We start from the raw sequence: 25519 nt of genomic DNA, 5'->3' as shown, positions 1-25519 counted from the left end.
TTGTTTGATACGGCTACCGTCAGTGTAAGCTATGTGGCTGATGAGTAAGTATGCTTTGCTGTCTCCTGTGTGTGCGATTAATAACAACATGCGGCTGGACTGGCACGCTGTATGTAAATGCTATAGAGGACAATTACTGCAGTGCAGTCAGGGCACGCCCTTTATCTAGTATTTATAGTCTAAAAAGGATTATTTTTTCCCTGGGAGTTATTTATGAGAGACACTGAGATCCATAAGTCTCCTGGGAAAATCGGGGGGTCGGCAAGTATGTAGCTGAGCCGCATCAGAGTGGTCAAAGAGCCGCATGCGGCTCCGGAGCCGCGGGTTGCCGACCCCTGATATAGTGTAAAACCAAATATCACATCTTTAAAACAAAGCACAAATTTGTCAAGAATATTGTCCAGGATGAAGCGACAGATGCCCTGCCATAGTGATCGAGTGCTTTCACAAGTCCAAAACAGGTGGTAAACAATCTCTGGATGCATGTTACATAAGGTGCAGGTAACATCAATGTCCTTCTTGTATCTAACCATCACAGTCTTTACAGGGTAATAACGATGAATGATTTTAAAAGATATCTCTTTGACTTTGTTGGTAAGTAAATACCTGTTAGGAAGGGACCATGTTTTGATTATGAGAGTAGCGTATGTGTGTGGCCGTGAGGTGAGTGACGTCAGTGAGCGTGTGGGCGAGAGAAGAGAGGGAGCGGTAGCGTGAGTGCCGGCGGGGACTAGTTTGTTTTGTATTATTTTGTAGTTTATTGTCAAAATATACACTCCCATTGTCCACTTAAATATTTCCAAGATATTTCTTTATTCTTAGACAACGGATTCCCTTCCGTGATTGGTCATTTCTATGGACACAGAAATGACGTCACCTAAAATTACGTTTACGGCACATAGTAATGTCGTAATTCAGCTCTGAGTGTGACACTTACGATTCAGTCCTACACTTCGCTGAAAGTGTGAGTAAGACGCTTGATAACTAACTTTTAAGTGCAGCTTTCAGCGAAGAATTTATTTACTCTTAAGTCAACTCTTAGCAGACTTCTTAGGAGTAATTCTAAGAAGCTTGATAAGTACGGCCCCAGATGAGTAGCCCGCTGGCCTGTTCTAAAAATAGCTCAAATAGCAGCACTTACCAATTAGCTGCCTCTATTTTTTAAATTGTATTTATTTACTAGCAAGTTGGTCTCGCTTTGCTCGACATTTTTAATTCTAAGAGAGACAAAACTCAAATAGAATTTGAAAATCCAAGAATTTTTTTTAAAGACTTGGTCTTCACTAACAAAGAAACAGATAACAGATTTGGTGTCCAGTTCAAAGTGTGACATGATTTATTTAAAAATTTGAGAGTTGACTTTTGTAACTCCTAACCACTTAAGACACCTCTGAAGGTCTCTTAAATATCGTGGAGAGTAGGAGTGATTCTTAGACTTAAGAACGTTGATAAAAAGCTTTTATTCTTAAGTTTGAGAGTAGGACTAAATTTCGCAAATTCTCAGGACTTAAGTGTAAAATGGCACTCTAAGAAGCTTGATAAGTACGGCCCCTGGTCCTTACGGGCTACCTGGTGCCCACGGGCACCGCGTTGGTGACCCCTGTTCTAGACTGACCATGCATCCTCTTTTCACCGGACATGTCTTCTTTTGCGGGGCTGTCCGGGCGGAGTTTCTTAAATGCCTCAAATGTCCGGCATTTTGAGGTAGGGTTGCGTGTATTTTCAATGTACGTTCAGGGTAAAGAAGGGGTTAAAAACAAAACAAGTTGTGCGCACGCGACAGCATTCGTGAGGGAGGGGCAGAGACAGAAAGAGCGAGGGAGTGGATTGATTGATTGAGACTTTTATTAGTAGATTGCACAGTACAGTACATATTCCCTAAAATTGACCACTAAATGGTAACACCCCAATAAGTTTTTCAACTTGTTTAAGTCATTGCTCAAAACATAATATTGAATCAAAATCAATGTTATTATGAATTATTGACCTATCCAAGGTTCCGATGACTTCACATCAAATAGTCCACTTTGAAAAATATTTTTGGTGGAAGATTTTGCATATTTTGTGTGTTTGGCATTAAAAACATAGTTTTGTTTGACAAAAAAGGGCGGAAAACAAACAAACAAAAAAACAACATAAAAAAAAAATAAAACATTTTGAAATGAGGGATAGATCTGAAGTTGATGTAGACTCCAGAGATTTAAGCGTTAAATATAAAATGTATATATGCCCTTGCACACCATTTCGTGACCGAAGCAAAACACTTTTTACACTTTTATAAATACACCTACAACTTATTAAATAAAAACATAGAAAAAACTACCAGCAGCGGTAAAGTTTAGATCCATGGAGGAAAGAAGAAAGTGAATGAATGTTTATAACTGAATACATTTACATATATACACTACCGTTCAAAAGTTTGGGGTCACATTGAATGTCCTTATTTTTGAAGGAAAAGCACTGTACTTTTCAATGAAGATAACTTTAAACTAGTCTTAACTTTAAAGAAATACACTCTATACTTTGCTAATGTGGTAAATGACTATTCTAGCTGTAAATGTCTGGTTTTTGGTGCAATATCTACATAGGTGTATAGAGGCCCATTTCCAGCAACTATCACTCCAGTGTTCTAATGGTACAATGTGTTTGCTCATTGGCTCAGAAGGTTAAGTGATGATTAGAAAACCCTTGTGCAATCATGTTCACACATCTGAAAACACTTTAGCTCGTTACAGAAGCTACAAAACTGACCTTCCTTTGAGCAGATTGAGTTTTTGGAGCATCACATTTGTGGGGTCAATTAAACGCTCAAAATGGCCAGAAAAAGAGAACTTTCATCTGAAACTCGACAGTCTATTCTTGTTCTTAGAAATGAAGGCTATTCCACAAAATTGTTTGGGTGACCCCAAACTTTTGAACGGTAGTGTATACAAATTTTTTTTGTTTATTTTTTATTTTTTTTAATGAATTAAGTAATGTTTATTACAACCTTTTTCCAAAACACAATATAGAATGTGAGATACAACAGGATAATGCATACGCAGGGTTTCCCACACATTCATTTATTTGTGGCGGCCCGCCACGAAAGAATTACGTCCGCCACAAATTAAAAAAAAAAAAAAAAAAAAAAAAAAAAAATATATATATATATATATATATATATATTTTTTTTTTGTCCTCCCCATCTTTTCAGGCAAATCATATAGTTGATGTAGATGCCCATATCGGCTGTTCAGATTTACTTTACAAAAGAGAAATGTAGGATACTTCTCTTGTTGCCTTATTTGTATTTGACTTTATTAAATGTATTTATATTAGAAACACAGCATGTGTATATAACAAACGGTGCAAAGTCTGCAGGCAGTAGGAAACACATGGTTAAGTGTAGGGAGTAAAACTGATGGCAGTCTAAAGTTCAAGATTTTTGGAGCTCTTTGTTCAGTGGATCAGATGTTTGATGAAGCTCTGTGTCTATCTACCACTACTACTGTTTTCTGTTTATTTGTTACTGACTGTGGCAGGACACCTCTGCCTCTGTTTCACTTTATGTTGCTGGTAAATACTGTGGTTGTAGATGTAGGCTAAAGTTAAATTATTTAATATGCACTAATTAAAGGGGCAAAGCTTTGAGACATTTTAGCTTTTATATTTTATAAGATATATTTTTTGTAAGAACCACAATTAATAAATATATTTCAGTGAATAACTTATTGTTCAAATCTGTATATAAATATGTACGGTACATAAAGTGTTGTAATTATATTGTAAAATAAATGGATGGATGGACGTTTAAAACAAAACTGTTATTATTAATTAGTAAGTATACATTTTTTGAGCCTTTTTAGAGAAAATCAAATCATTGTAGTAAATTATGCAAATTACTCGATGATGTCATGGTGATCACGCCCATAGCCACGCCCCCACCGCCACAGGTATCTTGGCAGTTTGAGAAAGACTGCATACGTTTATCTTTTTTTTTTTCAAAACGCTTACAAAAAAGTGTTACCCCAAAAATTTACTGTAGGACCCAATTTTTATGACTTGATGGGGTCCCTGGGACCCCATTTTGAAAAATCCTAGCACTGATCAACAGATTGTATTATTCTCCAGTGGAATAACAGTACTGAAATGAAGGCTAAAAGGGCATTAATGGGAGCTTTAAAAAAAAAACTAGAAAAAAATAAGTAACTAAATAGTTACTTTTCACAGTAACGCATTACTTTTTGGTGTAAATAACTGAGTTAGTAACTGAGTTACTTTTGAAATAAAGTAACTAGTAACTGTAACTAGTTACTGGTTTTCAGTAACTAACCCAACACTGATTATAACACACACTCATGTTTGATTCCGGAAGTAGGAACACACATGTTGCCAGAAGTCAGACGTGCGCTGCTATGGAAACAGAAATCCATGCATGGAATAAATTCGTCCTGGAAATTATTAAAATGATCAAAATACGGCAAATATTGTACATATTAATTATTGTTATAAACGTGTCTGTTACTATATTATATATATTCTTGCACTGTGTATATAAAACATTGCTTGAAGGTGTTGAAGCTGTTTTAGAGGGCTTTTACAACTGGGACTCCCATTAGGCGCATCTTTTATAGGTAATCGTAAAAAAAACAAAAAAAAACCTGTCTTCTTGTCACTCATATTAATTGTGAACCATAGGCAAAATTCCAAAAAAAGTGCCGTTTCCTTTTAAGATGCACCAAAACATCATTTTAAGTGGTCCGACACATCATTTTAAGTGGGCAACCACATAAATTGATGTAGTCGGCCGCATTTATTTTGGCCTGACACATCATTTAATTTGCTCCACCACATTTAACTCGGCCCGCCACGTCATTTTATGTTACCGCCACATTATTTTATCAGAATCAGAAATACTTTAACAATCCCCGAGGGGAAATTAATATTTTCAGCACAATCCCATTTAAGATCAGACAAACATTACAGGGAGACAGAACAGGATCGCTGATGGGTCTGCCAACTTTTGGCGCCCCTTACAAAAAAAGTGGGAAACATGTAAACGCTTGGGGGGAATATTCAGTCTAAGCCCCTGGAGAGGGGTCCAGACTGAGGCCAAGGAAGAAAAAACCTAATAGCCATAGCACATATAGGCATGTGATCTTATCTACCCCGCCACGTCATGTTATGTGCCACGGCACATCATTTAAAATTTCCCACCACATCATTGTATGAGGTTTTCCACATCATTATGTAGCCTGCCCGCCACATTGTTTAATATATCACACCACGTTTATGTGGTCTGCAAAATCGTGTAATTTTCCCCACCATGTCATTTCATGTGGCCGTGGTCACGTCATTCAATGTGGTCTGACACATTATTTGATGTGGTCCACAACATTTCATTTGGCCCGCCATGTCAATTTACGTGGTCCAACTCATCATTTTATGTTGCTCACTACGTCACTTTAGGTGCCCTGCCACATCATTTTATGTTGCCCATCATGTCATTTAATGTGCCCCGCCACGTCACTAGGTGCCCTGCCACATCATTTATGTGGTCCAACACATCTTTTATGTGGTCCCACACATTTAAAGTGGTCCGCCACGATATTTAATGTGCTCCGCATATATGGCACACCCGTCACATAATTTTATGTATCCCGCCATATCTTTTTATTATCTTTTATCATTTTATATGGCCCGCTTCATGATCTAATGTGCCTCGCCACGTCATATTTAAGTGGCCCAACACAATATTTTAACATGGCATGTCATTTTATGTTGCCTCCGCATTATTTTATATGCCCCACCGCTTTATTTAAAGTGTGTTCACCACATAATTTAAAGTGGTCCGCCACGTCATTATGCTCCACGCCACATTCATTGATGTGGTAAGCCACATCAATTAACAAGGTCCGCCAAATCATTTAATTTGATCACCACATCATTTAATTTGATCGCCACATCATTTTATGTTGACATCAATTTTCACAGGGCATTCAATCGATCGATCGTTTGTCTTGTAAGACGTTTTGCAACTTATCCGAGTAGGCTTCATCAGTTCATGCTCATAGACATGCACACCGGCATTTGCTCTGTGTTGTTAGCTAATGATGGCAATTTGGCTAGCTAATGTTAGCTATCACTGGGTGTGTACTGTATAAATCGTAATAACAACATGACTGCAAATCGTTAGTTTAGTTAGCTTTTGTTTATTAGTTTTCGTGTATGCGCAAGCACTCTCCCTGCGTGTGAGTATAAATTAGAGCGATGAGATAAGAGCCTGAACAAATTCCTCGGGCCGACAAGCAATTTTTATTCAACGTAATTAGTAATTGTGAAAAATATAGACATATACATGAATATGTTCTTTAAACCACTGCATAAGCTTGCCGGTGGTGTTCTTGTTACATGTTTTGGTTTGAAGAAATTCGTTGAGAGCAAGTTTTTATTCAGTTCAGCAGGAACAATGTTTTATTTGAGAAATATATTCATTTTATTCTGTTAATATTGTGGCATTTTGGGCAAAAAATGTGGTGAGGTTTGATTACATGTACAGATTTGATTGCACACAAATAAAAAAGCCACACAAATCACAATCAAGTCTACTGGTTGTTCCAAAAAGATGTCCCATATCTTTTTCAGTGAGTTGGCAACCCTTTGAATGTATATTTTATCGCAACAACAACATGACTGCAATTTATTTGCTTCTCTTAAACTGCTTTTTTGTGTGGACACCCACACCTTTTGTGTACATGAATCCGAGACATTGGTGAGTGACAAGCCTGAACACCAGACAAATTCCGACGAGCAATTTTTACGTAATATGATTAGTACTTGTGAAAAATGTAGACATATATAAATGTTCTTCAAACCACTAACGGTAACATACGTTAACCGGTGGTGTTCTTGTTATGTTTTGGTTTAAAAATGTAATTTTGAGTTGCAAACAGCCCTTTTTAACAGAACATTTTTTATTCGGTTAAGCTGGCTGCGACTGCTTCTCTTTGCCATGTTAGTAGTTACAGCGAAGGATTTTTAGCATCTAACTGGTACACGAACAAGCCAGTCTGACCCGCAGTAAGAGGAAAGTGAAGAATATACTTCAGAACAGAGGAGATGAAAACATCTCAAAGGTTAGTTGATTAGCATTGTCTTTCAACACCTTTCAGTGCCATAAAGCTGTAAGTATACAGGCTATGTGTTAAAATGTCTGTCTCCTGATTTGAAACGACTATGTACATCCTTACAAGAATATTAGATGTAGGCTGCTTATCTCATTTCCGTGCAGTCAGGTTAGGCTACAATGCTAGATCGCTAGCCTATCATCTTCATTTGTCAATTGAGTTATCTAGTAGTAGTAGTTATCAAATGCAGACAAAAAACTGTTAAAATTAAATATAAAATGCTAAGAATGTATGCTAAATGCTAACTCTTGCTAATATCAATGGTAAGGAGGATGCTACATATTGTTACAAATAGTTATATATCTTTTGTTATTGGCCTTACTGCTTCATTGTAGGAACTGTCTTCACAAATAAATGTAGTTTGGTGTAAGTCCGTCTGTATACTGTGTTCCCTAGCTCCTTTGCTGTTCACTCACAACAGTGTCAGTGCATCGCGGATTTTAAAGTACTGTGGAGTACATTGAGAGTTAAGTAGCCATCTACGTTTTCATATTAAAATTATGTTTGTTTTAGAGCAGGGGTTAAGCTTTTTGATTTCGGACCCAACACTTTCACTACAGAGGGGCCCGGGCCCAAACAAATTTAGTCTTACTCTTGATTTTAATTGTATTCAATAATTACATTTAATCTATTTAGAGTTTACAACTGTCAAATGATATGAAACCATGTGGAATTCACAAAAAGTATTATTTATTTAAATAAGTACTAACCAAATATACTGCATAAGAAGGTTCCCTGTACTTCTTGTGCAGCTGCACGTCTGGCTGGACCCCACGTCCGTGTAGGCACATTGTCACGAAACACAAAAGTTAAGCAGGCACTTCTTCCTATTAGGCTGTAGGTTGGCAGAGTGACCTGTGCTGGTCATTACAACCAATAACTGCATCTTAGGTTATGGCTCTCACTGTGGACATATTTTTGTTTGGGCTACAAACATGCTTCTACAAAAAAACTGTCAGTCAGAAAACATTTACCCTAAATGGAGATACCCGTTGATGTAACAAGTTGGCATATGTCTCAAATCGGGGCAAAAGTCAATTGTTTGTTTTATAAATATCTCAACACCTCCATGGTTTGAATTCAAATTTAATGCACCTATGGGGATCCCAAACACACAAAAACTGGTGCCAACATGCAATAAAATAAAACAATATTCCCCTTTTAAAATTAAGGACTGTTTATTCACCTTGAGCTCATAGTACTGCGCATAAGTCTGTCAGCCAGCACTTTCAATTAGGGATTTTGAGAGACACGAGACTAAAACAACAAATGTTTACAGGATAGATTCTAACAATGTGGGGACATAGGCACAATACAACTATTTTCATTTATATTGAGCATACATCACACTGAAAAGAAATACAAGTGTTTTGTCTACCCATATTGTCCAGGTGAACTCGGCCACACACAGATGGAAGCAGGGGACTTGTCTGAAACAGAGGGTGAGGAATCAGCTCACCCTCTGCGGCCTGTGCCTAGTGCGGGTCCAGGGCATGGTGTGGGTGGAAGAGTGAGCCAAGATGGAAGTAATAAGGCTGTTGCAGTACCAGTGGTGGAGAGAGTAACTTGGACCAGACAAATGGACTTCATCATGTCGTGCATAGGATTTGCTGTAGGCCTGGGCAATGTGTGGCGCTTCCCTTACCTTTGCTACAAGAACGGAGGAGGTAAGCTTTTCTGGCCATATGTGCTATCAAATTGTTACTGAAAAAACAGGATTTGATAACAGTAAATTCTTTGATTTTACTATTGTTGTTTACTGAGTAATTAGCAATAGTTTTTTATAGTAAGTCTCTGTCATCATGTAAACCCCTCTGTTCTAGCATTAGGAACAAAACACAATTATACTTTGATAAATGGTTATAGTTAGACATGATGCTGGTTTTAACCCCTAACTAACTTCCCAATTGTGAACCAGCAAACCGCTCAAATAATAAGTTGTATTCTAACTCCACCTGCCTTTCACTGTATATTGGATTTGTGCACCGCATGACAAGTTGTTGTGTCATTGCAGGCGTGTTTCTTATCCCCTACCTGCTGATAGTTTTCTTTGGGGGCATCCCAGTATTTTTCTTGGAAATCGCTCTGGGACAGTTCATGAAGCAGGGAGGGGTCTCTGCCTGGAACATTGTACCTCTTTTCAAAGGTACTTCTTAATATAAGGCTGTAGGTGTAAGGCATGGCAGTTCACTAATCATGTTGTCTTGTTTGCTATACTAGGTCTTGGCCTGGCATCAATGGTGATTGTGTTTTTCTGCAACACCTACTACATCATGATTCTTGTGTGGGGGCTCTACTTTCTCTGCCATTCTTTCACTAATCCACTGCCATGGGCCACCTGTGGACACCCCTGGAACACTCCCAAATGCACAGAGGACTTCCATCACACCTGCCAAAGCAGTTCTCAAGACATGAATCACAGCTGTATAGAGACTGATGGCATGCGCTCCCCAGTCCTGGAGTTTTGGGAGTATGCCATCGCTTACTTTAAATTGTGTTAGAGGTTGAATCAGTTTTTTCTAAAAGTCCTATTTAACGATGTCAACTGATTTGTGTAAAACGGCAAACATTTTTCAATGGGCTCTTGTTTTTTCCTCAGGCGCAAAGTTCTCCATCTGTCTAGTGGGATTCATCAGCCCGGTAGCATCAACTTTGAGGTTGTGCCATGTCTGATTGCCACTTGGATCATTGTTTATTTCTGCATATGGAAAGGAGTTAAATCCACAGGAAAGGTAGGTCACATCTTAATAGTTCGTTATAGTTTTTTATTATGCTAAAAATTTTACTTGCAGTTCACAGTAAATGGCTAACTTTAGAATAAAGAGCCAATAGTATCTCCAACCCCAATTTTTTAGAGCAGGGGTCCCCAAACTACGGCCCGCCAGCGTCCAAAATCAGGCCCGCGGGTAGTCCCAAGTATAAAAAAATAAAAAATAAAATTTTTTCTGTCTTTTCTTATCCACTTAGTACCGCTTGCTACTCACGGTGTCTCCTAGCCGCTCAGGCAAATCATATTGTCTAAAAATGCATTTTCTCATCGATAATGTGACTTCGCGCGCGCGGAAAGTGCATGTCCCGATCCAGGTTTTTGCACTTCCGATCCGATACCGATACTTGCCTATCCGAGCATGTATTAAAGTTTAAGGTTATTTAGCCTACTTAGTTGTCAGACTCATGTTGAAAAGGGTTTTAGTACTCTTGATAACAACTAGCCAGCTGAATTAGGTGAGTGAATAATACACAATGGTTGGTAACAAGAAACTGACCTGTTTATTCAAGGATAAACACAAAATAGACAATTATACATGACAAACAAAAATGGCATCATTGAACTAGGGCTAGGCGATATGGCCTTTTTTTAATATCGCGATATTTTAAGGCCATATCGCGATACACGATATATATGTGGATATTTTGCCTTAGCCTTGAATGAACACTTGATGCATATAATCACAGCAGTATGATGATTCTATGTGTCTACACTAAAACATTCTTCTTCATACTGCATTAATATATGCTACTTTTAAACTTTCATGCAGAGAAGGTAATCACAACTAAAAAAATCACAATTTTTTTCATACGGTGTTGATCTGGAAATGTTTGCCTCTGCATTTTGATGGTGTGGGCGTGTAGCACCGAACGGAGATGTTGACATGCGGAGTAGGCACTCTTCATTCTCTAGCGGGTGACTTTTCAAATTATACTACATATTAGAAGTAATGCTACTTTTTATAGCAATGCTTTTGACCCACACTTGACTAATTACGGTTGTCTGTTCGACATAATCCCACTTGAAGCCAAACCACCGCCAGACGATGGACCCCCTGGAAAACACGGACCGGAATAAAAAAAAACTGGATTAATCGGCATTTTCCCATACTTTGCCATATCCAATAGAATATATATAATATATAATACAATAGCCTGCGATGAGGTGGTGACTTGTCCAGGGTGTACCCCGCCTTCCACCCGATTGTAGCTGAGATAGGCTCCAGCGCCCCCGCGACCCCAAAGGGAATAAGCGGTAGAAATGGATGGATGGATGGATAATACAATAGAATATAGTGTATAGAATAGGATACTATTCTATACACCTGGTGAAAGTGGAGACATGAAATTTTTTGAAATAGGAAATCTAATTCTAGCCTCATTTGATACAATTATCTTAAAAACTGAACGATGATTTGAGAATCAAAACAATCAGGCACATTATACAAGGGGTTTCAGAAAGGTTCCAGGACTGTTAATGTTGACTGTCAATGTGAGGGGCATGGTCCACTAAGTTCCTTCCGCAGGGCCAGACGATCAACAAGAACATGTACCATACAAATATATTCTGTAGCGTTTGCTTTTTCAGTGCGCGAGAAGAGGCGACAGTTGTGGCAGAACAAACATGCCTGCTCACAATACTGTAAGATTCTGACAAATCCTGGCCGAGAAGAACACCCATGCTGGACAAGCTTTCTACTCACCCAAATTGGCTACATGTGATCTTTTTCCTCTTTACCAAACTCAAAGGTGTGATCAAAGGGGATCTGTTTTGAAGACATTGACAACATCAAGATAGCCGTGATGACAGAGCTATGGAGGATCCTGGAAGAATCCTTTTAAGAGTGCATGACAGAACGCTACAAACTGGTGCTAGACTCCAGAGCAATTACTTTCAATGAGAAAACCTGTAGTCTTGATTTGAAATACGAATTTAAGAACTTTTGTGACAACAGTCCAGGAACTTTTTTGACACTGCTTGTAAATATTTGCTCCTCTAAGATTCCTTCAAATATTAGTTTGAACTTCATCTTCATTACCCATGAATTCAACAAATGTCCTCATTGTGTATTTCTTCTAGGTTGTATACTTCACAGCTCTGTTCCCTTATGTGGTTCTGGTTATTCTGTTGGCCCATGCCCTCACCTTACCTGGAGCTTCAAATGGAATTATATACTACCTGAAACCAAATTGGTCCAAACTGGGAGAAGCACAGGTATGACTAATATTGAATAATTTTAGGCAGCGAAAAGAAAGCTTGGCTGAGTTTCTCATCCATTCAGTGCTTCAATACATTGTTACTCTACTGTAGGTATGGATTGATGCTGGTACACAGATTTTCTTCTCCTATGCCATCGGACTCGGTGCCCTGACTGCGCTGGGCAGCTACAACCGCTTCCATTACAACTGTTACCAGTGAGTCATACTATGTTTGAGAAGAAAACAGCACTGCAACAGCACAGTCACTGTGGTGTCATAGATTTTTTTGTGTGTGTGTGTTCTATTTGTGTAAAGTAACGCTTTTCCTCCCTCACACTAAAAAGTGGGAAACAATTGTTGCCTGTGCTATTATTTTTGTATTGCCACTTTTATTAAACCCCAAAGTTAACCCCATCATTGATTGACTTGAAATTTCTCATACAGCCTAATGTGCTACAAAACACAGACAGTAACTTTAGGGTGCTTAGTTGAATCAACACAAAATTTTACAAATTGCAAGAAGGTCCTTTACAGTTGGATTGCTTTCCTGTTGCATTAAATCTATTTAGATATATTTTCCCAATAAAAGTTGAAGTGAGGTTTTCACCACGCTAATGTTGTGATCAAACTTTCTGGAGAGCAAAGGGTTTGAAAACATTTAATTTTAATGGTCTATTGAAAGTGATTTCTTACCTCAACCTCCATTTTATTATGGAATATATATGAGCATTATTATTTGCATCTGCAGCATTTTATTAATTACTTTAATAATTCTTACTATTTATCATCTTTTGTCACATTATTTTCCATTGTTTTCCTTTTTGCAACAATGGAAAATAACTTGCAAACTAATTTTGTACCAGGTTGCACAATAGCAAAGCAGTTAAAGGAGACTTGAGTGTATGTTAGTAGTAATTTGAGATATTGTTGATTAAGCAGCAACGTAATGTGTGTACACCTTCCGCCCTCAGACATTGAGCCAGACCTAAATTTGCTTTGCGGCTAAAATATAAAATGAAGCATATGTTCCTCAGTTGTAATCCATCCTTTTCTGTATCTCCTTAGAGATGCATTTGTGCTGGCTGCCATTAATAGTGGAACCAGCTTATTTGCAGGCTTTGTCGTGTTTTCTGTGTTGGGCTTCATGGCGGCAGAGCAAGGTGTGGACATCAGTAAGGTAGCTGAGAGTGGTAAGTGTACAGGCTTTCCAAATTAGAGCTAGTACTGCGTATTCTGTAGATGTTGTATACACATGACTGATGTGATTGTGTAGGTCCTGGCCTGGTCTTTATAGCATACCCCAAGGCTGTGACTTTGATGCCCCTGGCACCATTATGGGCCACACTCTTCTTTTTTATGTTACTTATATTGGGCCTGGGCAGTCAGGTAAGATGAGTTGGCCTAACACTTTAGTTCCACCATCTTTTCTGTTTGTTGACTACATTTCCCTTCTCCATTTATTTCAGTTTGTTGGGGTAGAGGGTTTGGTAACCGGAATCATGGACATGCTTCCTCCAAAATGTGCTCAGGGCTACTTGCGACGAGAGGCAGTAGCAGGCATCTGCTGTATCATCTGTTTTATTATTGACTTGTCCATGGTCACAGAGGTACAATTTTCCTTAATTTTATTATTTTGACCTGTCTCTATATGATGGGAGGTTGTACAGCTATTTGGAAGCTGACAGTAGCGGCTTGAACGGGTGATCTGTGTCCAAGAAAGTCAAGCATTTCTGCCATTGGACAAGTACTGTAGCTCCCACCTCTTTCATTATACAAAACCCTATTTGACCCTTCAGAGTCACTATAGTGTCATTAAGGGTTTTATAATCTCTCTAAAAACCTAACCTTGAGGGTCTCAGATGAATGACAGACAGAGCCTCGCCTCTTATAGATAGTGGTGGGGAAAGCAAGACTACCAATAATCATAAGATCCTGTTGCAACTCTGGAAATCTGTTTTTAATTACGACTCCTTTTACTGCAGTAGTTATGATACCACTGCTTACATTACTTCATTTGATAAACTCTGGCTGAGAATCACAAAAAATTCAAATGAAATGAAGGCACTTGTGATTTACATGACTGCATGCATGAGTAACCTCAGTTGAAAATCTGAATTGCTTAAAGTGCAAAGTTTTTTACTTACTGTATGCTATAGTGTTCAGCCTTCAGGTGTTTTGGGCCTCATGTATTTGCTTTATAGAGCCCTATTCTGCTGTTAGCGCTTAAGTGTTTTTCTACGCACTTGAAGTTTCTCTTTGTATTCTTCTATCCAGCCTCTGGACACGCCAATCCCACATAAAGGAGACACAAGTGTGTAAATTGTGAGTGAAGGCAGGCTAATATGATTAATTTAAAGGGGCTGTTTGCAACTTCCTCAGTGTTACATTTTTCAAACCAGAAAATAACTCCACCGGATATCTATGTAACCATTAGTGGTTTAACAGCATATAACATTTCTAAAGTTTCTGTATTTTTCACAACTAATTATATGAAATAAATATTGCTCATCAGACCAAGGAATTTGGTGTTAAGGCTTGTCACAGTCCTCCCATGCCACACGCACACGGAAAAACAGTCATTTTACTACGTAAACTTAGGCCCCGTTTACACTAAACCGGCTAAGATTATCCAGGGTAAATCACACCTAACCTTATCCATATCCACACACAACAATGCCACCGTTTAAGACCCCGCCCCCTCCATCCGCCGGCGCAACACGACCTAGTACGCATGCGCGAAAAAAGAAAAAAAAACGTCCATCTGCTCTCCAGTAGATGACTTTACTTAACTGAAGTTATTTAAAAGAGCTATATTGTAAACAGTTTGCTGTGCATTTTACATGTGTTTGCTGTGTTTTGTGTGCAAGTTTTTAAATTAAAATATATCTCCTTTGAACGATATCCAGTGTTGTGGTATTTCAATTAACTAGAATCCAGTGTGCTGTGGGGCCCTATTGTAGTGAATCACACCTGAGCCATCATAAATTAATAAAATCTTTAATCGACATGAGAAAGTAGACAATGCGATAAAGAACTCCGCCGTTGGGGTATTCTTTCGTGAGATGGCGTCAGGGGATAAGCTGGGTCACTCCAAAGAAAAAAAGGGACCGGATCTTCATCTTCCAGCAGTTGTTTGGGACACGAGGGTTTGGTTCCATCTCGCAGCTGCGTGCTAATGGCGTAGTTAGCGAAGATGCAGGCATCATGCACGCTGCCTGGCCATTTCATTGTCACATCCATAAAGCAATATTTGTAGTCACACACTGGCTATATCACATCCACGGAAGGAAGGGACAAAGTTTTTTGGTAAATAGACTCACAGCTGACCCGGACATTTGAAAGTTCTCTTGCCGTCTGAGAAGTGTTGTATCTGAAATAGCTGCAATATTGCCCGTTGCCTTCTCTTAAAGGCCTACTGAAACCCACTACTACCGACCACACAGTCTGATAGTTTATATATCAATGATGAAATCTTAACATTATAACACATGCCAATACGGCCTGGTTAACTTATAAAGTGACATTTTAAATTTGCCGCTAAACTTCCGGTTCGAAACGCCTCTGAGGATGACGTATGCGTGTGACGTAGCCCGGCGAACACGGGTATGCCTTCCACATTGAAGCCGATACGAAAAAGCTCTGTTTTCATTTCATAATTCCACAGTATTCTGGACACCTGTGTTCGTGAATCTGTTTCAATCATGTTCATTGCATTATGGAGAAGGAAGCCGAGCAAGCAAAGAAGAAAGTTGTCGGTGCGAAATGGACGTATTTTTCGAACGTAGTCAGCCACAACAGTACACAGCCGGCGCTTCTTTGTTTACATTCCCGAAAGATGCAGTCAAGATGGAAGAACTCGGATAACAGAGACTCTAACCAGGAGGACTTTTGATTTGGATACACAGACGCCTGTAGAGAACTGGGACAACACAGACTCTTACCAGGATTACTTTGATTTGGATGACAAAGACGCAGACGTGCTACTGTGAGTATGCAGCTTTGGCTTTTTTTGCGTATGTACGTAACTTTTTAAAAATATATAAGCTTTATGAACCTTGGGTTAGGTGAACGGTCTTTTGGGCTGAGTGATTGTGTGTGTTGATCATGTGTTTGAATTGTATTGGCGTGTTCTATGGAGCTAGGAGCTAGCAGAGGAGCTAGGAGCTAGCATAACACGTACCGTACCGTACGTGCGCGTCACGTACGTAACTTTTTAAAAATATATAAGCTTTATGAACCTTGGGTTAGGTGAACGGTCTTTTGGGCTGAGTGATTGTGTGTGTTGATCAGGTGTTTGAATTGTATTGGCGTGTTCTATGGAGCTAGGAGCTAGCAGAGGAGCTAGGAGCTAGCATAACAAACACGCAGGTGTTATTATGCAGGATTAATTTGTGGCATATTAAATATAAGCCTGGTTGTGTTGTGGCTAATAGAGTATATATATGTCTTGTGTTTATTTACTGTTGTAGTCATTCCCAGCTGAATATCAGGTACCGTGAGTATGCAGCCTTGGCTGCTAAACATTCGATAACTTGACCGTATGTGCGCGTCACGTACGTAACTTTTTAAAAATATATAAGCTTTATGAACCTTGGGTTAGGTAAACGGTCTTTTGGGCTGAGTGATTGTGTGTGTTGATCAGGTCTTTGAATTGTATTGGCGTGTTCTATGGAGCTAGGAGCTAGCAGAGGAGCTAGGAGCTAGCATAACAAACACGCAGGTGTTTTTATGCAGGATTAATTTGTGGCATATTAAATATAAGCCTGGTTGTGTTGTGGCTAATAGAGTATATATATGTCTTGTGTTTATTTACTGTTGTAGTCATTCCCAGCTGAATATCAGGTCACCCCCGGCTCTCACAGCATCTTCCCTATCTGAATAGCTTCAACTCCCCACTAGTCCTTCACTTGCACTTTACTCATCCACAAATCTTTCATCCTCGCTCAAATTAATGGGGAAATTGTCGCTTTCTCGGTCCGAATCTCTCTCACTTCATGCGGCCATCATTGTAAACAATAGGGAACTTTGCGTATATGTTCAACTGACTACGTCACGCTACTTCCGGTAGGTGCAAGCCTTTTTTTTATCAGATACCAAAAGTTGCAATCTTTATCGTCGTTGTTCTATACTAAATCCTTTCAGCAAAAATATGGCAATATCGCGAAATGATCAAGTATGACACATAGAATAGATCTGCTATCCCCGTTTAAATAAAAAAAAATCATTTCAGTAGGCCTTTAAGGTATTGATGTGTGATTTCCAAAAGCGCCTGTACATGTAGAAGGAGAAACACGGGCATGTCTGGATGATCCGCCTCCATCTTTGTTATGAAGCTGCCTGTGGCGCGTTCTTTCTGATGTCTTTTCCTGTGTGGAGCGCAGGCTTTCTGGCGTCACTTCCTGTGTGGGCGTGGTCTTCCTGGCGTCACTTCCTCTCCGAACTCACTTTGTAAACGATCAATGAGTCCATACAAAGCTAAATGCTGGAGATTCAAGGATTACACGGCTGACTTACCCGTGTAAAAGTTTGTCCGAGGAGGACCTTAAACGCTGGTTTAGTGTGGCTGAAATGGGGCTTAAGCTAAATAGTTATTCGTTTAAGGGGTTAAACGCCTTAGTGTAGACATGGCCTTATAATGGTGAATAATGTAGACCGTTTTATCGCAAATGTGTTCTGTTAAACCACTAATACTAACACATAGTAGCCAATGGTGTTCTTGTTGTATTTTGTGATTTAAAAAATGCAACTGTGAGCAAGTTGCAAACATCCCATTTTAATTGAAACTAATTGTCAAGTCATGGAAAACATTGTTTTTAAAAACTTGAAAACCTTGAAAATTATCTCTATGGTACACTTAATAATGATGAAAAAGTATATATCTACGATTACGCGAGATACATTTTGAGTTTAATATTAATCAAGATTCCTTTTTTAATTGTTTAACAGCCTTTCTTAGAATACATTGGAAAGTTAGCGTTCTCAAGGCATTCCGCATAAAAGTTGCAAACAGCCCATTTAACGAGCTATGTGAAAATCCAATCATGGAACATGGAGTTTCTCCAACACTTGTGAATGTCATTGAAATGTGAAATAGATAACACTTTAAATTTGAAAAGGCTGTATCCATCTAGGTCATGCTTGTTGATGTGTGTGTGTGTGTGTGTGTCTCGCTATGGTGATCTGAGTGTGTATATGCATGCTACAACAGAGTCTTCTTCCTGGCTGAATGTAACTCTGTAGTTGAAACTTTGTTTGACTTATTACAGCCACCCTGATGGTATGTGTGGTGTTAAGAGTTCTGTTTAGGACAACTGTGTCACAGTGTTGCATAGTTGCTGTTGGCTGTTGGCTAAATACCAGGATGCAGCGAATGCATGTGATGTGTGGGTAGGAAGTCTTCTAATTAACTACCAGGCCGTAGTGAGAACAGACAAGTTGTGCAGGAACTCAAGAAGGTAGAATCTTCACTGTGGAATATATAAAACAATGAACCAGCATCTACGTGCAGGCATAGGCTACCTATAACCATTCGCAACTCTCGTACTTGTCTCCTTTATGAGTGGTGGGCGTGTCTGGGGGCTGGATGGGAGACTAAGAATAAGAACCGTGCATAGCTTTAAGCGCATAGAAAAACACCTAGTGAAGTAAGGCTAATGGTTTGACCTGGTATGAAAGCTGTTGTAAGACTTGAAATAAAAGGTTTTAACTTCAAATTGTCAGTGCTGACGTTATACTCTTCCTGCCAGGGAGGGATGTATGTCTTCCAGTTGTTTGACTACTATTCTGCCAGTGGTATCACTCTGCTGTGGCAGGCTTTCTGGGAGTGTGTGGTGATTGCTTGGGTTTATGGTGAGATATGCTTTGCATTTAATGCATCTTTTCCTGGCACAGAAAGTCATATGACATAAACTTTTCTCTACTGTGTGACCTTGACAGGCGCAGACCGTTTCATGGATGATGTGGCTCGTATGATTGGTTATCAGCCTTTGCCTTACATGAAGTGGTGCTGGTCCTACATCACGCCCCTTGTTTGTGTAGTAAGTTATATTTTGTTTCCATATTTTTTGCACTGCAGCGGTATAATATATTGGACATTTACTGTATGTGTGCCTCCAGGGAGTGTTCCTTTTCCATGTGGTGAACTTCAAGCCCCTATCCTACAACACTGTGTACACCTACCCATTATGGGGTGAAATGCTTGGCTGGGCATTGGCTCTTTCCTCTATGCTTTGTATCCCACTTACTGTTATCTTCAAGTTGCTGCGCTGCAAAGGATCACTGCGCGAGGTCAGTATGGTTGTCTGCATGTCCAGGCATGTTTTATTGTTTGTGCATTTGCCTTCACACATTTAAAAAGTCTGTAGGATCGTATCTACTTGCATATGGCCCTCTTTTCCTGTGTCTCATTATAAGTACTCATTAGACCACTGTTTACTGAACCACTCACTATCCATTTGGATATGCAGCGGTGGACATACCTCAACACCCCACTTTGGGGCAGCCATCACCTGGAGTATCTTATCCCAGAGAATGAGGCCAAACTGCTGTCTACTGCAAGACCCAAGAATACTCATCTCTCCGAAAGTGTCATCTGATCTCAAAGCAGCCATAAAGCACAAAACCCTTGTTGTCCTTTTGATATCAGCAAACACCCACACTAATTCTACTAATACTTATAGGGGCTCTTAGCAACATGGACACAGATGCTTAGAGGGCGCTAACTTTCCAATGTATTTGACATGTTATGTCCGACCCTCTTATGGCTTCTAGGACAAATGTACGTAACAAATGCACGCGCATTAGCTTTGGGTATTGACAGCTAATAGCGATTCGGATAGGTAGCATTGGCTATTGAATGTATCATAACAACTACACAACTACAAATTGTTCGTTACTTCTCTTAGACAGCTTTTGTATGTGTGCACGCTGCCTGCGCGCCCCAATCGTTTCATTCCGGCCGAAAAAATATATATTACCTAAAATTAATAATTGTGAAAAATATAGACAATTGTAAAACAATCTGCTGTTAAACCACTAATGGCAACATGATAGCCAATGGTGTTTTTGTTATATTTTTAACTTTAAAAAATAACTGAGCAAGTGCAGACAGCCCCTTTAAATGGTAAACTCTTTGTCTGATGAGAGCTAAATCAGAGCACCCTGAGTTGTAAAAGGAATAAAAAAAACGTGCAGGCAGAGAAATACAAAAATATCTCTAATGGACCTAACTTGTATTCTAATACTTATCATCGTGTGACTTCCAGTTTTAAATTTAAAATGCAGAAAAATAACGTATGTTCAACCGAACCGAACTACACATTCACAGAAAAATAAATCCAAGTTCTTTCAAAGAACACTAGCTGATTTACTATAACTGAAGTATTTTGTGGCCATTGTTGGGGGACCTATAATGATTTTTTTTTTTTAACTTATAAATGTTGTTACACAATGTTGGATACTGTGTTAAACAATGCCCAAATGACAAATAATAAGGTTCATGCATTTGGGTGGGCCCTTTGTGATGTCACAGTCTGACGGATGTGATAATGCAGCCACTTTAATTAATGCTCTCTGCCAGGCCCCGCCTCTCTGCTCTCTTCAGCCCATTTCTGGAGCCTTCAGTGTTGTTCCTTTTCGTTTCATGCTTCCCCGCTTGCTTTGATGCCAATAAAATACATCCATGTTTTACCTCCCCCCGATGCCAACGTTAGCTCAGCACTTGGCCATCGCTGAACATAAACAGTTCATCCGGACAGCGTTCACATCATCGCTGGGGATTTTAATAAAGCATGTCGGAAGAAGAGTACTAGCACATCTAATGTGCAACCAGCACGTTTATGTGCAACTAGGGGAGAAAACACTCGATCATGTTTTCACAAACAGACATGCCTACAGAGCAAGCCCCTCTCCCACCTCGGAGACTCAGACCACCTCTCTGCTCCTCCACTCATGCTACACCCCCTTCAGGAGGCAAGCAAATACAGCCTCTCAAATCTTTAAAACCTGGCCTGAAAACACTCCTCCAGCTGCAGGACTGCTTTGCCTGCACAGAGTGAAGCATTCTTGAAGAGCAGGATCTGGACACATTCACAGAGTTTGTCCTTTACATCAAGAGCTGCGCAGAAAATGTCACAGGGAAGACTCATCCGGGTCTTCCCAAACAAGCCCTGGATGACAAACGAAGTCCAGACTCTGATCAGAGCCCCATACTCAGTCTTTAGGACAGAGGACCAGGGTTCTCTATAGCACTGCCAGAGCCGACCTAAGAAGACGCATCAAAAAGGCCAAGGACTCTCACAAAAGGAAAATGGAGGGATACTTGATGGACAATCACCCGCATCAGATGTGGAACGGCATCCAGACCTAACTAACCACAGAGGCCACCGCTCTCCCACACTCCCCGGCAGCGGCAGGCTGGCAGAGGAGCTGAACGGCCTCCTTGCTAGTTTGAGACCACCACCACACCTAGACCTCAGCATTCAACACCATCACCCCGGACATTCTTTACAACAAACTCCTGCAGCTTCAGGTCGTCTTTGTGAATTAGTGAATTTTTACACAGTGAAACCCATTATCTAAGTTACATTTAAACCAGTGTGGGTGGCACTGGGAGCAGGTGGGTAATACTAAGTTTTTGGAAGCGGGATTGAACCTGTAACCCTCAAGTTGCCGCTCTACCAACTGAGCCACGCCGGATTAAAAACTAGTCAGTGAGACTCGGCCCCCACCACTACTCCACACGCCGCACTGGATCTCCCCAAGCCTGCGCCTTGTACAGGAGCGACTACTCAGACCCACCCAACCAACCACATTAAATATGCAGAAGACACCACCGTGGTTGGGCTCATCCGTGGTGAGGACGAGACAGTGTACAAGGCTGAGCAAAAGACTAAATAACTCAATATGGACTTCAGGATAGACAGACAGGATCTTACATACCCCACTCATAAATGGAGAACAAGTGGAAACCGTCACCACCTTCAGGTTCTTGGGCACCCAAATCTCTTCTGACTTCTCCTGGACCTTTAACTGGTGAATAAGGCTCAACAGCAGCTGTGCTTCATGCACGTCCCCCTGAACCACAACTTCGACACAGTTGCTGCTGGCCTTCTACCACTCTGGAGAGCGTCCAGACCTACAGTCTGGAAGTGTGGTACGCAGGCTCCAAAGTTGAGGACAGAAGGGTGGTGCGGAGGGTCATAAACACTGCCCAAAAATCATCGGCTGCCCTCTGCTAACCCTGAAACACATCTCATCCCGCTGCCTCAGAGAACCATGGCCATCACAGAAGACCCCTCACACCATGCTCGCTCCCTGTTTGTCCTGTTGCTCTCGAGAAGATGTTACAGGTCTATAAAATCCTGCAGCAGCAGGCTGACGAACAGCTTCTTCCCCTGGAACTGCACACACCCACAGACGCACATATGCACACACCCCCGAATACACTGGCACAACTCCACCCATTACACCCCCCCACCCCCCACCCCCCTGAAACAATAAACTACCTCGTTTAACTTGCGCTTTTTATTGCACACTTATGTATATCCATTGCACCTTCGGTATTTGATATATTTTGCGTTACCTTTCAGTTTTTACACTCATCGCGCTTTCAGTTTGTTCATAGCATTATGTTTTATAGTATGTGTCTGTTTTTAGTGCCATTTTCATGTTTTTGTCTGGGCTGTGCACAGTGGCTCTGGAGGAGCACATCACCTGATGCACCCAAAATTATCCTAAGTGATTGCAATCATTGGTTTTCTGAAAAAAGCCCAAAGTTCACCCGCATGAAACACATTAACAACCTCAGATTTGTGGCTATCAGCTCCCTAGTGATGAAATCAATGGAAATAATTAAACACAGGGATGCAACTAAGTTAATGATAGATTCACTTCAGTTTGCCTGTCATAACTAGAGGTGTCAATGCCAAAACATGTTTGCAGACTTTTCCTCAGCATTCAACATTCTCCAACCTCACGTGAGGTCCTGGCCAACCAACTCCTCCCACTTAGCCACTTGTGTCTCCTGGATGTCCTCACCCACAGGTCACAAGAGTGTCAACATCTTCTCCGACATATGACACACCTCATCTGGCTCCCTACGGGTTGTGTGATCTCCCCCCTTTCATGTTCATCCTCTGTACCAATGACTGTAAATCCACACAGCCCCATACCCATCTGATGAAATATGCTGATACTATTTTACTCCTCACAGCCTCATGGACCAGCCCTCCAGGAGTTTGTGGACTGGTGTGACAACTCATGTCTGGAGATGAATTTCATGGTTGTAACCTCCAACAAGCAAAAGGTGCTTGCTACTGCAGTGATCACCAGAATTCACAGTGAGCCATGGAAGTGGTTGAATACAAATACCTAGGCACTACCTTTTGACAGTCTGCTGTCAAATATATTTCAATATATTTCTTCATTGAGAGCATCATGACATATTCAATCACTAGCTGTTTCCATTTAATCAGCCATAAGGACAGAAACCGCCAACAGAAAACTCTGCTCTAAAATAATTGAGACCCCTCTTAAATCTGCTGTCCGTGTAAGATCATCTTACATGCAGGCTACATCATACATGACCCCTCACATGCTCTGTTCTCGAAATTTGAGTGAATACCATCTGGCCCAGGCTTTGCTGCATGGCCTGCAGAACTCAAAGGAGGTAAATGTTTGTAACGAAAGCAGTGCTGCTCAACTTTCAGCATCATGTACATTAAACACCACTAATGTCACTGAATAACAAACCTGACTTGTTTTGTAATTCATTGTTGCCATTTTGCACCCTATAGTACCACTTTTCTTAGCATTAGTACTTCCGCATAGAGTATTATTTATTCATATTTCATCATCCATTCTACTGATAGTAGTTTCTATAAATATTTTTGCAATTTTAATGTCCTACTTTGTCTATTATGTGCTTCTTGATTGTAAATAAACACATGTTTTTGAATTCACGATTTATTTGTTTTAGACACGTTTAACAAATTGCATTAAGGAACACAATGTGGTTACATTTTTACATTTGAACATATCTGAAAAGCAGTAGGAAGAAGTAAAGCTTTAGCAAGTACGGGGCAGGAGTGTCAAAGGATGTAGCTAATTGTTAATGACATTCAGACTTGTGTCAATTGCATTTCCTTATCTGTGGCCTAATGTGCAACCCTGAACGCACAATGAAAACCCGGAACTTCCTAAACATAATCAAAGTTCCTTGGGTGAATTATGTAAACCCACTACACAAGCCTCCCCAGAATTCACCCACAGTCCAGCATGGCTGTGGTGGGCGCAGCTGGACAGCCCCCAGAGCTGTGGGGCAATGGCGCTGACAGGACAGAGGTGACCCCAACCAGGTTAGGAGTGCAGGGCACGAGGGGCCGACATGGGGATTGGGTCAACTCCAATGACCTGGAAGCACGCTTAATCCTATTATTGGAAAAAGTCTCAGGCCTACACCCAACGTTCAAGACCAGGTTCTTATCCCAGTGCTGTGAGACCTTAAATCAGGCATGTGATATTTCCGTCTATAGTTGGAAATCCATCTTTTTTATCTCTTTAAAAATATAAACAGTTTTTCTTAGTTTTTTCCGACCTACCTAGCGTGTAAAAATCTTGATCCGTCTCTTTGCCATACCTGCCAACAACTACGGTTTTCCCGTAATCAGTACGGTTTTTGATAATCTATTGTATACTGACTGTTAGTATGTAACACTAACAGTCATACTCATATTTCCTATTGTATACTGACTGTTAGTATGTAACACTAACAGTCATACTCATATTTCACCTTATCTATTGTGGATAATGCATATGTTTAAGAGCTATTTCTTTATTCATAATCATGTTTGAATCAGCTCATATTTTTTTTCCTTAATTTTACTCTGTATACTAGTTTCTCTTTGTCTTCAGATTGCCTGGTTAGACAGGGTCGTAAACCATCAGGAATGTGAACACAACCCCCAAGTCTCTCTTCTTATCAGTGTTGGGAGGGGGGGGGGGGGAAATGGGGGCTTTCTTTGTGTGAAAAGAGTTGCTTTTGGCCGGTGGAAGGCCAGATCAACTTGGGCTACGCATTTGGATGTGTTGTTCGAGGCTGGTCTCTATTCTCAAATATTTGACAATAAAATTAGAAAATACCTATTCTGTGATTGGTGTATATTCGAGATCAGTTTATGTGTCATCTAAGTAACTTGGGACTGACCAGCGTTTTACATCCCACTAGGAGGAACATCTGGTCAAACGCAACAATTTGGGGGCTCGTCCGGGATGACACGCTGACAATTGGACCTTCTCTTGCAATCTTCTGGACAGACTCACATGGCCAAAACATAATTCAAGGTAAGCAGAACCTTTCTTTTTAGATAAAATCTGCATTAGGAGTC

At 40.2% G+C, this 25519-nt stretch overlaps 1 protein-coding gene across 5 annotated transcripts in view; it reads left to right on the top strand.

The window, feature by feature from the left end:
• The window catches only part of LOC133653492 (sodium- and chloride-dependent creatine transporter 1-like), a 29017-nt gene extending 4987 nt beyond the window's left edge, over window positions 1-24030 (top strand). The window contains exons 2-15 of one of the 5 annotated variants that reach the window (XR_009826739.1): window positions 8558-8833; window positions 9181-9312; window positions 9387-9636; window positions 9766-9898; window positions 12016-12150; window positions 12247-12350; window positions 13200-13324; window positions 13408-13520; window positions 13601-13741; window positions 18881-18983; window positions 19071-19171; window positions 19251-19421; window positions 19601-23236; window positions 23347-23467. Coding sequence is in view for 4 of the 5 variants with exons in the window: in XM_062052812.1 (XP_061908796.1) it covers window positions 8558-8833; window positions 9181-9312; window positions 9387-9636; window positions 9766-9898; window positions 12016-12150; window positions 12247-12350; window positions 13200-13324; window positions 13408-13520; window positions 13601-13741; window positions 18881-18983; window positions 19071-19171; window positions 19251-19421; window positions 23347-23508 (1946 nt within the window). In the remaining variant the exon portion in view is untranslated. Of the gene's footprint in view, window positions 1-8557; window positions 8834-9180; window positions 9313-9386; window positions 9637-9765; window positions 9899-12015; window positions 12151-12246; window positions 12351-13199; window positions 13325-13407; window positions 13521-13600; window positions 13742-18880; window positions 18984-19062; window positions 19172-19250; window positions 19422-19600 lie in introns of those variants that run through there. The other 4 variants (XM_062052812.1, XM_062052813.1, XM_062052815.1 and 1 more) reach the window with 4 other exon arrangements.
• The last annotated feature ends 1489 nt before the right edge of the window (window positions 24031-25519 follow it).

Source organism: Entelurus aequoreus, linkage group LG07 (assembly GCF_033978785.1).
Source record: "Entelurus aequoreus isolate RoL-2023_Sb linkage group LG07, RoL_Eaeq_v1.1, whole genome shotgun sequence".
In the NCBI taxonomy this organism is placed as follows: domain Eukaryota; kingdom Metazoa; phylum Chordata; class Actinopteri; order Syngnathiformes; family Syngnathidae; genus Entelurus; species Entelurus aequoreus.
The sequence above is the reverse complement of the archived record's forward strand: the minus strand, read 5'-3'. Positions and strand labels throughout refer to the sequence as shown.